The sequence below is a fragment of the Galleria mellonella genome, unplaced genomic scaffold, assembly GCF_026898425.1.
Source record: "Galleria mellonella isolate WM207_F2 unplaced genomic scaffold, CSIRO_AGI_GalMel_v1 utg312, whole genome shotgun sequence".
In the NCBI taxonomy this organism is placed as follows: domain Eukaryota; kingdom Metazoa; phylum Arthropoda; class Insecta; order Lepidoptera; family Pyralidae; genus Galleria; species Galleria mellonella.
Window position 1 is genome coordinate 2,383,987 of NW_026442074.1, and position 18,333 is coordinate 2,402,319.

The 18,333-nt window shown below is 35.7% G+C and overlaps 1 protein-coding gene across 2 annotated transcripts; it reads right to left on the reverse strand.

Moving 5' to 3' along the window:
- Nucleotides 1-904: 904 nt before the first annotated feature.
- Nucleotides 905-18,015, reverse strand: LOC113515046 (putative odorant receptor 85e). 2 transcript variants are annotated; one of them, XM_031908563.2, is made up of 8 exons: nt 17,038-18,015; nt 16,307-16,432; nt 15,166-15,383; nt 14,825-14,858; nt 13,053-13,231; nt 10,354-10,443; nt 9,792-9,947; nt 943-3,120 (listed from the first exon to the last, which is right to left on the reverse strand). In XM_031908563.2, exons 1-8 carry the CDS (start codon nt 17,531-17,533, stop codon nt 3,061-3,063), a joined length of 1,359 nt encoding a protein of 452 aa, XP_031764423.1. In that variant the 5' UTR covers nt 17,534-18,015; the 3' UTR covers nt 943-3,060. The 2 variants fall into 2 exon arrangements, 1 of the variants encoding a protein (XP_031764423.1); XR_008252970.1 differs by lacking the exons at nt 9,792-9,947; nt 10,354-10,443; nt 13,053-13,231; ... (2 more) ...; nt 16,307-16,432; nt 17,038-18,015 and adding an exon at nt 5,996-6,990 and having other exon boundaries at nt 905-3,120.
- Nucleotides 18,016-18,333: the final 318 nt, after the last annotated feature.

Here is an 18,333-nt window from a genome sequence, read left to right on the forward strand (position 1 = left end):
TATTGCAGAGTCTAACTCATGAAATGGAGCGTGTGAGTAAATTTGAAGATCATCTGCATAAAGGTGGTAGGAAGAGCGAAGTTGAATAGTGATGGTGTTAATAAATAACGAAAAAAGTAAAGGAGATAAGACGCCACCCTGAGGTACACCAGCTAGCGTGCGACACCATGATGAAGAGCTATCTTCAGTATGAATGCGTTGCTGGCGCCCATTCAGGTAACTTTGAAACCACTCAATTACGGCTGGAGATATGTTGAGAGAACGCAATCTTCCTAATAATATATCAAAATCGACAGTATTAAAAGCATTACTTAGGTCTAACAATGTTAAAACCGTAAGCTGTGAGTTTTCCATACCATGACGGATATCGTCGGTGATTTTGACAAGAGCAGTAGTCGTACTATACCTGATTGGAAGGGATTAAAAAGATCATTCTTGGATAGGAATTCATTTAGTTGTTGATGGACAAGTCGCTCGAGAGCTTTAGAAAGAAATGGAAGAATGGAAATTGGACGGAAGTCTGAAAAAGATGTTGGATTGGGTTTTTTAGGGAGAGGAAGTATATGTGCGTTTTTCCAGACAGAAGGGAAAACTCCCGAGGACAAGGAATTATTGAAAACCAATGTAATAATGGGAAGGACAATGTCAAGAATGGGAAGGATCATAGTACGACTTATGTCATCTGACCCCACAGCATTAGAAGTAATAGCTAGCAGGCTCTTCTCAACATCACAGTCCGCAACTGGAGTAAAGAAAAAAGGCGAATAGTCAGGGATTGGAATAGAAAAAAGGTAATTAATCGTGTTTGTTTTATATAACAGCGGAAGAGCAGAAATGCCTATTAAGGCTGTTAATATCAATATTTTGGGAGCCATAACTTTGGTTCTTACCAATCCTCACCGACTTCAGAAATTTCCAAACTTTGGTTGGGTTGCCATTTTCGACAGATTTATGAAAGTGGCGTCGTTGAGCTTCTCTACACACCTTATTACAGTGATTTCTAACACGTATATACTGTTCACGATATTTTGTGGGATCAGATTTAAATTTAGACTTGGCTCTGTTCTTTTTCGCCTGAATGGAAAAAAATAAAAAAAAAAAAACAAAATTTACAATAAAAATAAAACAAAGCAGTACTAAAAAAATACTTCGTATTAAGTACACATTAACAACCCAGGGGAGTCTACCATGAAATGAATTTCCGAATTTTCGTACTCAACTTCGTGTTTTCAGTCATACCGTAATCAGCCCAGTAAATGGAGCTTATTTGTTTTGTTCGTCATATACCCTATCATAAAAGTCCAAAGAAACGATACTTCAATATTACCTCATAGTAAAAAATATTATCTATTTTCAAAAAATCTATTCAGATCTCATCTGGAACACTTTCTATATTTAACAGAATGCAAAATAATGATAATGTTATGGCAAAAAGTTCAGACATTAACATATTTGCAAATTTCAATACATTTAAATCTGCCGTTCTGAATCATTTTAATAAAAAATAAATAAATAATCACCTCTTTAATATGAAGTGAACAAGCATATATTTAAGCTTACCTACATATTTATGCATGATAGCTTTTTATGTTATTTTGGTTGGAATAAATAAATTATTTCTTTAGAAAAATTAATGTAAACCATGGTAACTGTATGGGGTCACAGTTAAAAGTAATATTCTTAAGAACAACAATATATATAATACGTGTAAATACAAGACGAGACAACCATTTGAATAGAAACAAAAACCATATAAAAAAATAATATCAACATTATATATGTGGCCAGACTTAAATTTACACTATGGCCACAAAGAAGTTTCAATAGTAACCAGTAATTAAGCCAACACTATATCCCTGAACTATTTGCGTGAGATAAAAATTTTAATGTGAATGTTTTGTTGAATAAATAAATAATAAAAATAATTTTAAACAGTGTGTATTATGTAATTTCAACATTAAACTTGTATTTCGTTTGGCTCTCAAATTTCGAAACACATTTCATGGTAGGCCCTCAGATAATACTAAAGTACTATTATTATATATTCTGGGTTGTTAGTATTATTACATTAATACACATAATACATTTTTTATAAAATAAATATTAAATTGAATAAATCTTTGGTATCCCTAATTCTCTCTTCAAATGTTGATTAATTATTTGTTAATGTCAAAATATAAACAAAAAAAAAAATTAAACAATAAATAATAATAAAACTCAGCACAGTCTTATAAAATTTCTTAATTTGTATAAAGTGATTTATAATTATATAATTTCCATTGTCGAATGTTAAACATTGTAAATATTTCTCTCTCTCTCTCTAATCCAATAAATTTAAGTCCATTATTTTAATTTGCTTACTACTATACATATATGTATATGTACTTGTTTCTATATATTTTTATTAAGTTAAGGACTATCTACGTATTAAAATATACTTCCTATTTTTTTTTTTTTTTATTTTGAATCTATTTAATGTAAAAATAATTCTGATTAAATTACAAAGTATACAAACTTAATAAAAAAGAGTATACAAAATTTGTAAAAATCAACTACAAATACCTTGTCGTTTCTTAATTGTTTTTTTTTTTATACCATTCAGGCGGCGAACAAACATACAACCCACCTGATGGTAAGCGATTACCGTAGCCTGCAATACTGTTGCTGACCCTGAAGAAACCTCTTTACCCCTCTTTTGTTTCCACAAGATACAGTCATGAAATTTAGAACTAAGTGTAACAATTTCATTAACAACAATATTTAAAGAAATTTTATCAATTAAGCTCATTCCATGTACATACAGTTGTACCATGGACATAACAGAGTATACTGTTCCGCCCATGATACCTCCCATGCGTTGCCATTCCTGAGGACTCAGGTGTTATTACTCCATATCATGTAAATTCACTACCATATTCCACCTTTCAGACCAAAACACAGCCACGCTTTACGGTAGAAACACGAATAGGACACATGTAGGCACCCAAGCAAACGACTTTTGTACAAAGTCTCCCTCTGGTAATTTCTTGATAGAATAGGCTTCAGTTCTTCCTCCATTATTCAATTCTTTTCATTCACGTTCACTAATAATGTATAATATGAGAATGAGGTCTTGATTATCTGAAATTAATATAAATACACATTGATAATCTTACGTCATACAAATTCACCAGAGTGACATTGTCACTTTGTACAAAAATCAAGTTCGTCGGTAAGTACCTTTTCAAGTGACTTCGAAATGAAGGAGACTCTTAATTCGATTGTATATATTTTTTTATATATATTTGTCACCTCACAACTCCGTTAGTTGTATCAGAAAGGATATACTCACAGATTGGTCCACCGGATTCAGTAGTTAAGTTTTCACATGAAAATAACTAGTTTTGCCACAGTTGAAGCAGTTTTTATGGACACACAATCTCATTCTCATTCGTGTTTCTGCTGTGTAGCAACTGTGCTTACATGGCTTTGTTTCAGTGAAGCGTGACAAGTTTTATTACAGGGTACGGAGGCGTAACATCGTAGTCTATAAGTTTTTATTTTATGCAACTTGATGGACAGTGGTAACCGTCGCCTATAGACATGAGCAGTACCAAGGACATAACAGAGTATACTGTTTCGTCCATAATACTTCCCATGCGTTGCCATTCCTGAGGACTCAGGTGTTATTCCTATGTACCCTGTAAATTCACGCCATATCCCACCCTTCAAACCGAAATACAGCCATTCAAACGCAACTGCTTCACGGTACAATCACGAATGGGACAGAGGTGCCAAGCAAACGACTTTTGTACAAAGTCTCCCTCTGGTAATATAAAAACTAAATATAACAACTCATGAGGGATACCATATTGTTACAGTGCAGCGAACATATCATCCATGTACAAATGTTGTCTAGTTTACAATTTTACTTATATTAGTAAGTTTATTGGACTAGTAATAAATATTTTAATGTAAAAAGTACCGGTTTAACTTACGTGGAATTAGATCGAGAAAGCTCGACTAGTTTCGGGGTCAATTCGTGCTCCTTAATCCTTAATAATAATCCTAAAACTAGCCGAGTTTTCTCGATTTAATTACACGTAAATGCTTACAAAATATTTAAGAATAATAAATAATAGCTCTACACTTATCTAGACTCGAGCTCTACTATTTACTGACGAAACCCTGTGCGATCTACCAATTATATACTTCTTGAAATCTCAAATGAAACAACATAGTTCAGTACATATTTATTTAGTATATTGTATTATTTTTTTATTTTATTAAGAGGGAAAACATAAAACTTAAAATTATTCTTAGTAACTATTTATTTATATTAGCATTATATACCAGAGGGAGACTTTGTACAAAAGTCGATTGCTTGGGTACCTCTGTCCCATTCGTGTTTCAACCGTGAAGCAGTTGTATCTGCATGGCTGTGTTTCGGTTTGAAGGGTGGGATATGGCGTGAATTTACTGGGTACAGAGGAATAACATGGGGGGTATCATGGGCGAAACAGTATACTCTGTTATGCCCATGGTACTGCTCATGTCTATAGGCAACGGTTACCACTTTCCATCAGGTGGGCCATCAGCTTGTTTGCCATTCTAAGTTGTATATTTACCACCCTTTGACCACCCCTGCTACTGCTGCTAACTAATATTAACAAAATGGCGTATTTAATATTCTTTTAAAGTGACATGTTGCAATTTTGACGACTACTATCTACTGTATTGTAAACCGAGAAATATTTTTTCATTATAGGATGCTTTATTATCAAGGAGTAACATTTATAAGAAAATTTAATACAACCCACCATTTTGTTAATAATGATCAGGGCCGTAGCTAGACGCAAATTTAATGCTTTTGGTAGGGCAGAAGCCATAATTAAGTGATTTCGAAAAAGAGAATCTGTCTACCGCAGCGGGCTCCCTTTTAAAGCGCTAGTTCATCAATACAGCTGTATATGTGAGCTTGTGTGTCGGTAAGTCAGTAGAAAAACGTCGAAAATGAGTTCCACGTGTCCACGGAAGGTGAAACGTAAGCGCAGGTATCGCTATTACTATTATTATTAGTATTCACTGCATCCTTCACTGGTGCCCCGCCGGCGTATACCGATAGCGCGGGTGGAGTTACCATTCCATTATCACCCATTAAAAAAAAAAAACCTAAAAACTGATGTACGTTTTATCTACTCCCTACTCCATCTAGAATGGTTAATTTAATTGATTTTCTTCGACTTCTAAAATCCACGGGTACGAAGGCAAAAACTAGTAATTAACGAAGTTAGACCAATGTTAGCCATACACCCTATCAGATCAACCTCCACGCGGTTTCCCCTGGAAAACATCGTGATTGATTCTACTGAATTCATCACGATGGGCTAACTGACCTGCTCTCATCATCGCCTATCATCCTTCACTAATGCCCCACCAGTGTATACCGATAACGCAGGCGGGGATACGATTTCATTATCACCCATAAAACCCCTTAGAATGAAACCATGTTAAAATCTGTGAATCCATCATTATCATTGAAGTTAAGATAGTTGTATTTAACAGAAAATAGAAGTACACGAAATCTTAACTCCCTTAATAAACACATCCAGATGATAATAGTTTTACTAATAAACAAAGAATGTATTTTCTAAAATAATACCATGTAAATATCACAAATTTTTAGAAGCATCAAACATCCAACCGATACATGTCATAACATGTATTTATTTGCCAAAAATAATTTCATACATACGTACATATCTGTCACGCCTGTCTCCCATTAGGGTAGGCAGAAACAATGGAACGCCAAATGCTTCGATTCAAACAAACCTCTCTCGCTTCTGCCACATTCATCAATCTTTTCATACACGCTCGCCGGTTACGGGCACTTTTAATTTGGCCCTTCTTCAGCACGTCGCCTATTTGGTCAACAGGCGGTCATTTTTGCTCGATAAATCTTTTCTTATAATATTATAATAAATAATTTCTTCAATCAAATAATCCTTAAGTTTACCTTTTGGAGATAGAAGAGTCACTATTATCGCTGTCATCATAGTTACGATCAATTGTCAATTCCATTTGTTCTTGTTTAACCTCATGCCGTCGGTTAAAATATTCAGTCCAATATTTTAACATTTTATTTATTAACCACATTGCAAATAATATAAAAAATCCCGTCACAGTAATAATTAGCGAATAACGAACTGATTTTTCTTTTAACAGCCGCTCGAATAAACTTTCCACGTAGTTTAGTACCGTAGTATCTTTAACTTCCATTGTAAAATTTTAACTCTAAAATAATAATGATGCAATAATAATGCACGACCGCGTGTTGTAAAGTCGAATCGGCTTACTCGATAGCGTAAAAAAATAACATATACGAATGCAGACTACTTCAGGGTTGCCAGCTGATTTTTTATTTTTACCCAAATATCAAATAATTTATTCTCCAAATCAATAATTTCACTCACTTTCATAGGCGTATTTAATAGGAGCTGGGTGGGCCATGCCCGCCCTAGAATTGTCTGGTGCCCATCCCAGGATGCGAGCAGAGTTTTTAACTATATCCGACAGTACATAATAAACTTTCTTATAAAGCCAAACCTCCCCTGAAAAATAATTTTAAATACACCAATGCTTACTTTTACCCAATCACAAACTGGTGTTGATTTTTCTTTTTTATATATATTGAGTACTGTTTAAAAAGATATAACCAAAAAAATTTACTTTTGCTACCTTTATTGCTTATTTTGTTATTTACCACTATACAAATTAAATTTCTGCTAGCCCATTTCACTTTTGTCCAATATTGCGAAACAAAATACCCAATCTGGCAACACCGCCCGCCGCGATCTAGCGCTTTATCGCATATCGCGCGAACTGTGACGTTTTCACACCAAACAACCACAATACTCACTTCATGTACAAAAGCTTATCATTTATCAAGAAATGATGCAGGAATAAACCCCTACACCTAATTTATTAAGTAGCAGTGAATGATGTAATTTGATCAGTTGGTCCATTATGATGGGGGAACCACGTAGAAATCGACCTTATAGGCTGTATAATTGCTAGTAGCGAGACAAATCCCCCCCCCCCCCCCCCCCTCTACCTACTAAGATATTTTTTTAACGGGTAAGAATGGAATAATAACCTCGCTTGCGTTATTAATATACGCTGACGGGAGGGAAAGGGATTGTTAGTAATGGAGACTAAGAATCCCATTGCTAGCAATATACCCAACCAGGTCGACCTCTTCGCGGTTTTCCCTGGAAACTATCATGGTTAATTCCTGATGAATTCATCATGACGGGCTAACTGGCCTGTTTTCATTCTCATCTATCACCCTTCACTGGTGCTCCGTCAGCGTAATATCCCGTTAGCGCGGGCGGAGTTACCAAACCATTTTCACCCATAAAAAAAAAATATACGCTGACGAAGCACCACTGAAACATAATAAAATTATGATAATTGACGATGAATTCAGGTCAATTGGGTCATCGTGATGAATTCGACAGGAGTAGCTATGATGATTTCCAGGGAAAACAATGTGGAAGTTCCTAAACCATACATCGTGAAAGTCTAAAAGCTAATTTTGACAACCTATGTAGCGCAGTGGTGATGTAATAAAGTCCCGGATTCTTTCTTAATTTGTTAATAGGCTATTTGATAATATAAATAATAATGCTTTATATAATTCCATCCGAATAGTCTAGGTGTTTTAAAACTGGTGTTTTTGCCAGCAAATTGTCAAATAAAAAAGTTGACCCGTTTTTAAGGTTCGATGCCGTATCTATATAATCTAAAACCCTATAGCATTAGAATATCTATAAGCAAATCCCAACCACTTTTTGTGTATTATATGGATTTTTTCAACATACTAATTAACAGTTTTTTTGACGTCTTTATAGATAAGATAAGATATAAGATATTTATTTATTTAACAAAGTATGTTTGTATTAGCACAGAATTTATCATTGCCTCCTACACTAGGCCGAGCCTGTCCTGTAGGAAGCAATACTCGTGTTATCATATACATGCATACAGATATTAAACATAGGCTTTTTAGCAGTACTTACAATTGTGTTACTAATCTGTATAATTATTTTTTTTTTCTTTCTCTCACCACCAATACACATGTATAAATAAGTATTATGAATGAGTGTGTGTGCATGCGTGTGTGTGTGGTGTACGTGGTGTGTGTCTGTGGTGTGTGTGTGTGTGTGTGTGTGTGTGTGTGTGTATGTGTGTGTATATGTGTGTGTGTGCGTTTTAGTATGTATGAAACCAGTATTTTCATTTATATGATTAACAAGAGCATGTTTTCAGTATCGTCATAATTCATAGATTTCAGATGTTCGCTTACTTTTGATTTTGTTTCTTTTAGGGTACAGTTCTTTAAATTGTAAATTTTGCAAAATTTATTATATATGAATGGGATCATGCAAGAAGAGAAGCGTCTGGCAAAACTAGTTCTAGTAGTAGGTGTAGGGAGAGTGTAAAAACGCTTGTTTGAAGCCTTAGGGTTATTCAGTGACTTTTGGATTATGCTGTGACCAATAGTTATAATTTTGAAAATATACAGTTTACGAACACTTAAAACCTTTGCGTCATTAAATAAAGAAGCTGTTGAATATCTAAAAGGCTTTTTGAACATGACCTTTAATATAGTAGACTTTATAGTAGTTGTTAAAGCGGTTCCCTGGGGATTTGTATCCCGAGAGATAGTTTCCTTCGACTAGACTGTCATCACAGATCACGATTCGGGCAAAGTAAGGAGTTACGAGCGTACCTGGATTCTGCTATGGCGGCTGCTGCAGGAAACGATTAACGAGTCACCATACCTCACGAGCGGCGGAATTAGTGTATATATACCTTGAATATCACACCACCGACATACACCTTGATAATTTGATACTTTATATTAAGCTTTAATGATTTAATTATTATGACACGTAATTATGTGCGAGCGGCGTTTCTCAGATACGAGCGGGAAAAACGAACAGAACCGCCATCTTTTTTCCCAGCAGCGGCGCGGGTGTATTCGGCTCCTTTCGGCCCTAGATGGTGAAGTATGTCTGTCCTTGTCTATTACACGAGATGTGCATTTAAACTAATTGTGGCGCAAACAGTAGTATTTGTGTACACTGGTACGACACAGCATTTGTACATTTTCTTTCTTGAAACGGTAAAAATTAAGAGAAATAAAAACTCGTGTATAACACTAGATGATTGTTTACTTCCTCATGACGTCACTGCCGCGCCGCCATGTTGCTCAAAAGTTACGTTTTGGTGGCCTATTGAAATTGTACTTTTTTATTTGTTATTTTTGGAAGAAATACTTTTGTGAATTAAAAATAACTACTTTTTAAGGAATTTATAAACATCACTAAATAATTGAAAAAATGAAATGATTTCCAGAAGTCAGTCATTGTTAATAATAATTAAAAATAATAATTAATTAATTATAATAATAATAAAAAATGATAGCCTATTATTGTTAATTATTATTACATAGATAGATAACTTCGACATGACTTAACTTCGATAAATGTCAGTTATAAGACCTCTTTTAACGCTTTTAAACCCTTCGTTGCATGTTTTTTTTTTTGTTTATTGGTGAAATAATTCAAGGTCATATAATTTATGTTCAAAGTTAAAGAGAAAATGGTTAAAAAAATAAATTTGACAGCTATGTTTTGTTTTTTGCACGATCAACTTAAAGTGAACTTGGTCTTTTATATAATTTTTGGGCATTCAATGTTATGATGGAAATTTCCACCATTATGCAAAGAAGGATTAAATCTTACATTGACATAGGTGTGGAGGTCCATGCGCAGGAATCTGCCGGCGCGGACGACAACGGCCCTCTGGGTGGCCAGTAGCATGTTGACGAGCATCCTTCGCGGCTGCACGCCCATCGTATGCCAAGCACATTGATAAGCCGCTGTAGGTACACGCTCCGCCTAATAATAATAGTATTATTCATCGGTAACTGTATCATTCATTTCTATTAAGCTTAAAATATCTGACTACCGTGCCCTTGATAGGAGACGATAACTGTCAACTATAAACATGACATAATATCACAATTTTTTTTTATATACCACTGAGGTGACAGACAAGCTTACAGCCCACCTGATGGTAAGCGGTTACCGCAACCTGTGAAGGCCTGCAATACCAAAGGCATACGCGCGCGTTGCCGACCCTGATATAACCTTTTTTTTATACAACTTAGAATGGCAAACAAACTGACGGCCCACCTGATGGAATGTGGTAACCGTTGGCAACTATTGACAAAACTCCCTTATAGGTCTATGTTCAACTGTGGATAGCAACAGCCGATATGATGATGACGAGATATCAACAAACCTGCGTTATAATTTGGTTTCCATAGTAACAATACACAAAAATATCCAACGCGGCAGCGGATAAATATTCCGCTGTTACCATATCGAACTTCTGTAAACATTAAATTAAAAAAAAAATATTAATATTTTTATTTTCCTTTTACTAATTAATATAATATAATCTATTTATTATTTAAATATAACTCATATATACACCCACTATCATAGATAAGATCCGAAAAGATACTCCGTATTCTAATTTACCGAGGAATCGAATCAAAATCTTTTTATTGCTGAATATGGGTGTATATAAAGACATAGAATACGACAGATTCTGCCATATTGTACCTTCTTGAGGTGTATACTATTTAGCAATATACATATATTGGGGGGAAAGGGATTGTTAATAATGGAGACTGAGAATCCCATTGCTAGCAATATACCCAACCAGGTCGACCTCCTCGTGGTTCCCCATGGAAACTATCATGGTTAATTCCTGATGAATTCATCATGATGGGCTAACTGGCCTGTTTTCATTCTCATCTATCACCCTCCACTGGTGCTCCGCCAGCGTATCCCGTTAGCGCAGGCGGGGTTACCATTTTCACCCATCAAAAAAAAAAATATACATATATAATTGTTCCATGTCAACAATAAAAATATATATATATATATATATATATATATATATATATATATATATATATATATATATATATATATATATATATATATATATATATATATATATATATATATACATATAAACTATTTTCTAAACTATTACATACGCAGTCCAGAAATACTTTAAATAATGTTCAATAAAAATTGGTGAAAAGACAATTTTTTATTACCTTACGATTACCTATTATATTAGCTTAGATTATATTGGTTTTAGCAAACATATATACAATGTTTGCTAAAACCAATAAAAACAGGATTCACAATGGTGTGACCATTGCCCCCAACAGCAATGTTGGGGGCAATGGTCAAACCGTCACATGACAAACCGTGTTCGCAAATAAACACATTTTATATGTCTACAGATAAAAAAACGTAAAGAAATTCTAGCTTTCATAAATAGGGGCGTGCGAGACATTGATTAGTCACAAATATAATAATCGCATATTTATCAGTCCAAAATACTATCTTACATATACGCTATTGACAAACGCAAGTTTATTCAGTTCTCACAGTAGACTATTTGTAAAAATTGTCTTGATAGGCAGGCTAAATATCATTTTGTGTAAATACCACCCATTTATTATATAAAATGATTGAAAAATTTACGTAATAATAAATTAATTAAGTTATAATGCATCCAAATTTAGCATTCTTTTGACATATAAACAATTCAAGTGAAATACAGTAGCATAAAATACAGATTAAGATATACACATAAAGGTAAAAAAGTTTTTTTTTATTCAACTTAGAATAGCAAACAAGCTAACGGCCCACCTAATGGAAAGTGGTAACCGTCGCATATAGATATGAACAGTACCTGGACATAACAGAGTATACTGTTTCGCCCATGAAACCCCCCATGCGTTGCCATTCCTGAAGACTCAGGTGTTAATTCTCTGTACCCTGTAAATTCACTGCCCATCGTTCAAACCGAAACACAGCCATTCAAACACAACTGCTTCACGGTAGAAGCACGAATGGGACAGAAGTGCCCAAACCAATTACTTTTGTACAAAGTCTCCCTCTGGTAGAAGGATACACTAGAGTTCAAATAAATATAAATATTATAACAGAGCAATTAATTCTTTACTTGGATTATAGTAGGTATTTATGTAAAAACTATGTCTAGATACCTACTTCTTATATACTTCTTTACATTCTCGTATCAATTTATCTTGAATAAATTAAAAAAAAATCAACTATCTATAAACCTATTACGCAAGGGGGAAAAGGATTATTAGTAATAGAGTCCAACAGCCCAATATACCCTATAAGGTCGATTTCCATGCGGTTCCTCCTAGAAACTATCGTTGTTAATCCTTATGGAATTCGTGATGTTGTGCTAACTAGCCTGCTGATGAGATGACCTGGTGAGGATGAACCTCGCCTATCATCTCTTGCTGGTGCCCCGCCAGCGTATATTGATAGTGCAGACGGGATTACATGAATGTTTGATTTCGGTTTGCCCAATGGTTGACTGGTAGAGAACACCGTCCGGTATTAAGTCCACCAAATGTACATAGAATTTTACTGTGTTTTTTGAAATTTAAATAAATAAATAATCATTTCAATTTCACCAATTAAAACATCCTATTCAAGCGCGTCACTAATCGATCACGATCGACTTCTAACAATGTCCCATCACTAACCTGTTACTTATCGTGTTTAAAAAGGTAAAAATTAATCTACGTTCTATTACCTTGTTTGATATAAAATTCAATAATAAAATCTTTTTTAATGGATGATAATGGAATGGTAACCCCACCCGCACTATCGGTATACACCGGCGGGGCACCAGTGAAGGATGATAGGTGAGGATGAAACAGGTCAGTTAGCCCATCGTGACGAATTCAACAAGAATTATTCACGATGGTTTCCAGGGGGAACCACGTGGAGGTCAACCTAATAAGGCATATTGCTAGCAATGGGGCTGTCAAACTCCATTGCTAACGATCCCTTTCCCCCCGATCAAAGGTCATTATAAATCAAGAACCAACATCCATCCCAAACTGGAACACATACAACGAAAATCCTTACCGAAGTTGCCTCGTATAATAAAGTACAAAGATATAGAGTCACTTGAACGACTCTCAGCACAAGCAGCGGAGATATGAATACCTCGAATTTTTCCTTAAAAGTATAAACAATCTGATAGACTCGGGCGCATTCACTGAGAGCGGCGCTCGTAGCTGTGTCGTATTCGCTGCTGTATATATCTGTGGAAATTTATTTATTTATTCTTTATTGCACAATAAAATTTGTACAAATGGCAAGCTTAAAGTCATATTAAGTCTACCAATTATTTTTTATCATGCGCAGATCTACAGAGACTTATGGCAGTACCATTAGTATCAGAAACTGACTTTGTAGTCAAGTTGTCAGCAAGAGTATTTGTCCCAATGTGTCTGTCACGAGTCAACTATATTTTGATGGCTGTGTTTCGGTTTTAAGATGGGCATATGGCAGTGAAATTACAGAGTACGAAGGCATTACACCACAATTTTCAGAAGTGACGAGGGCTACCGGTAATTTCTTGGTATATATACTTTATATAAGTACATATCAATTCCATTATTTCACTGTAGGTATGTTTATTGGAATAATTGTTGTTTATACAACTTAGAATGGCAAACAAGCCGATGGTCCACCTGATGGAAAGTGGTTACGGTCGCCTATAGACATGAGCAGTACCATGGACAGTACCAGTAATAGAGTAAACTGTTTCGCCCATGACACCACCCATAAATTAATTAATTAAATAATTAATAATAATTGATTAGTAAATTAATGGCTCAAAATTAATATTTTTCTTAGAAAAAGAAAAGAGAATCAGTAAAGGGATAAGTAACACTAATGCTACCATGAAACTCTACCACGTCGATCTCCTCGCAATTCCTCTTAGAAACCTTCGTGATTAATTAATAGTTGAATTCACCACGATGGGTAAACTGACCTACTTTTATCCTCGCTTATCATACCTCACTGGTGCCCCAACAGTGCATACTGATAGTGTAGACGGGGTTACCATTCCATTATTATCCATTAAATAATCCTATGTATGAAAAAATATTCAGCTTCAGTAATAAAACATTACCTTCAAAGAATACTGATGATTTTAGTTACTTACTACCTACCTATTTCTCTGTTTGCAAAATGGTTGACTAATAGAGAACAACATCCAATATTGGGGGGAAAGGGATTGTTAGCAATGGAGTTTGACAGCCCCATTGCTAGCAATATGCCTTATTAGGTCGACCTCCACGTGGTTCCCCCTGGAAACCATCGTGAACAATTCTTGTTGAATTCGTCACGATGGGCTAACTGACCTACTTCATCCTCACCTATCATCCTTCACTGGTGTCCTGCCGGTGTATAGTAATAGCGCGGGTGGGGTTACCATTCCATTATCATTCATTAAAAAAAAATCCGATATTTTTTTAATGGATGATAATGTAATGGTAACCCCGCCTGCGCTAACGGTATACACTGGCGGAGTACCAGTGAGAGATGATAGGTGAGAATGAAAAAGCAGGTCAATTAGCTCTACGTGATGAATATACCTGGAATTTAGCACGATGGTTTCCACAGGGAACCACGTGGAGGTCGACCTAATATAGTATATTGCTATCAATGGGACTGGTAGTTCACATTACTAACAATCCCTTCCCCCACCGTCAAATGTTAGGTCCACAAAATGTACATACAATAATTGTTAATTCACACTGTGTATTAAAATTTAAATAAATAATAAATACATACAAGCGTTGATTAGTGTCATACATACAACTAACATCTAGATCTAAACTCACCAAATCGTGTTGTTTTGTCCATGAAACTTGTATTCTGAAATTAGAAATGCGTGAAAGATGTTTTGTGAAAAAGAATCATAAAAAAAAACATTGTTAGTGCCTATACAGTTTTTTTGGTTTGGTTGCAAAACACGGATTACCAGAGAGAGACTGTCTGTACCAAAATCGTTTCCTTGGACACTTCTGTCCCATTCGTGTTTCTACTGTGAAGCAGTTGTTTACATGGCTGTGTTTCGGTTTGAAGGATTTTTTTACTTTGGACCGTTCTCATGTCCAACAGTGGACGGATAATGGCTGAAATGATGATGATGACGATGATCAATATTCAAATGCATACTCACTACTTTCTGGTCAAAATTGTACAATGATGGTTTCATCTCGGGTCTGTTATATATATAATTATATAATTCATCAGTCCTTATGTCCGAGTGAGCAGCCGCAAGTGCCGAGTGTTGAACACCGTTCCGAAGCATCGCTGTGTACCGTACATTGCGGAGACAGCAGCACAGAAGGTCCAATTGACCACACAAAAGTATAGCGTTCGAAGCGAAAAATACTCCTGAAAACATAACAATGAGGGAAGTGATTGTTAGGGGTCTTCAAGCTACCAATATCAGGTCAATATCCAAGTGGTTCACCTTGGATCGCAGTTAATTCTTGTTAAATTCGACAAGCTGGGCCAACTGATCCATTTTCATATTGACCTGTCATGGCTATCATCTTTCGCTAATATCATACTATATTCGTTTATTAAAAGAAATATTGACTTGATGACACCCTAATAGCACCATCCTCCGGGGGAAAAGGATTGCTAGTAATGGAGTCTAACAGCCCCATTATTAGCAATATGACCTACAGGTATATGTTTTATTCAATATGAAATAAACAAAGTAAATATAGATAGACTAGTCCCCTCAAGTAGCACCCGTTCACGGGTATGACGGATAGCCCAGCCTTCATTGCACTCAACCACCTTTTAGGAAATTCAACGAACCGGCCCACTACACTGTCACTAGTCAGAATTTATTCCATTGTGATAAAAAAAAGCCATAAAAACACAATATGAAAACACATCCTCGAATGCTTAGCTTGTAGAATAATCTTCCGACCGAAGTTTTCCCTACACTAAACTACAGCATGGAATTCTTAAAACAAGATGTAATAAGGTTTCTTAAGGATCGACAATGAGCGCGTTATATCTTTGGTTTTACAGGGCCTTTAGATAAACAGAAATCGAATTCATCGATGGTTAGTTAGAATGAGATAGCAATGTCAGATGTCTCATTCCAACTCAGGAACTCACATTCGAAAACGATTCCATCAATGCTTGCAACTTGATTAGGGGCCAAATGTCCATAAATTACGATAACTCCATTTACCATCAGACGAGCCGTATTTTTGTTTGTCACCTCAAAAAACATGTTTATAAAGATATGTTTTTGTCACAAGAACAATCAATCATGAATTGAAGATAATACAAACCCAACTGGCCTATAGCAAGCCCCATAAGAACCTGGGCGAAACACTGTCGTAGGACGACAATTTCGGAAAACGGTGGTCCGCTCGCGTCCAAATAGATCCAATGTTCCAAAGGTTCCCCTTTGAATACTATAAAAAGTTAATTATTTTAAAAGCAGTCAAGTTTTAGGTCTTATACTTACATGAGGTATAAGACCTAAAACTCGACTGCTTAACATAGTTCTACGTAAAAATTACAAAGTCCAGCCAACGCCAAGTCCTAAAATAAATGTATTTCTAAACATCGAAGGACCTTTCGCCATCGGCAGGGAATCTATTCTCACACCTTAGAACCACAATGATCACGCCTAGTGCGGTTTCAGAGGATCTTCCTCCCGCGAACATTCAGGTCGTAAAATGATCTTCCTGCCAAGGCTTTCCCTAGAGTTTACAGCATGTGGCTTAAGGTTTCTTAAGGGTCAACACCGTACGCGTGACAACCCTGTTGTTACAAGCGTCCATAGGCTACGGCAGCCCCGTTTACCATCAGTATGCTTGTCTGCTATCATAATAGTAGATATATAAAACTGCAAAAGTTTGTTCGGATGTTGTTACTTTAATCAAAATAGAAACATTTAATGGATTTGCTTGAAATTCTGTACACGCAGTTATACTCTATTTACTATACTTTTATCCCAGTTAAAACAGGCAAAGCCGCAGGATTTAATAATACTCAGCTATTAAATAATACTCACAGTTGATAACATCTGGTATAACATAGATAATTACACTGAACATGGTGCAAGCAGTGTAAATGTAAGCAAAATGTTTTGCCGTCTCGTAGCTTTTCAACATTGTCATGTTTGTTAAGCCATACGCCGAATAATACTCAAAATGTCCATTCATATAGTTTACTAATTCATACAATTCTGATTTATACACACCGAAATAACTGACGATGATTATGGACACAAAAAACGGAAAGCAATCTGATACTTTATGCAGGGACAACATAATATCTCCCCATTCGGTGTATAAATTGACAAACAACGTAGCCGGGACATTGGTCAGCAGAAATAGCACCATACACAGGTAAAAGTTGTTAATTATCGTGCAATAATCATTGGCCGAGTTGGGAAACCAATCCCAACAGCCCGCTATTTTCAGCGGCGTCTCTACAAAATGGGTGTAATTCTTGACCTTTTCGGTGTTTAATGAAGTCACTTGTTTTTTCAATTTACGGCCGAACATGTTGATTAGAAAATTATATACTTTTTTTTAAATTTATTTATTTGAATCAATTGGCCGTGTGGTCCCGGCATATAATAGGCTACCCCTTCCTTTCCCGTAAGAGTCGTAAGAAACTAAGGGAGGACAAGGGATGGACAGCAGCGTCCCTCTTAAAACATCTCTAATGCCTGACTGCGGTTGCCAATTCGACTGCCAAGCGTGGTAATTACTGATAAAACCAATCCAAGGGGAGGCTTATGTTCAGCAGTGGACGGTAAAAGGCTAATATGATTTGAATCAGTTATGACAGCTGTATTTGTTTTTTCGTTTTATTCCTTTCACGGTTTGTTTGAATAGTTAAAATGTAATATTAGTTTTTCCAAAAGCACTTGTCACCTGGCATGACAATAAAGGAGAGATTGAAAAGGCCTTTTCATATGCCTATCTATATAATGTAGATATAGCACTATATCAAGCACGCAATAATATAAGTATATTATGTTAAGGAACGTATACATTCACGATGGCCTAAGCTTTAAGTTACCACATTGCTTAGGCTCTAAGCAATGTGGTAACACAGAGACGACAAAAGGGAAGGTGAAACAGAAGTACCCAAATTACATACAGATCAATTAATCCTGCTCCAATATGATTCGTCAGGGGGGAAAGGGATTGTTAATAATGGAGACTGAGAATCTCATTGCTAGCAATATGGTATACCCAACCAGGTCGACCTCCTCGCGGTACTCCCTGGAAACTATCATGGTTAATTCCTGATGAATTCATCATGATGGACTAACTGTTATGTCCATGGTACTGCT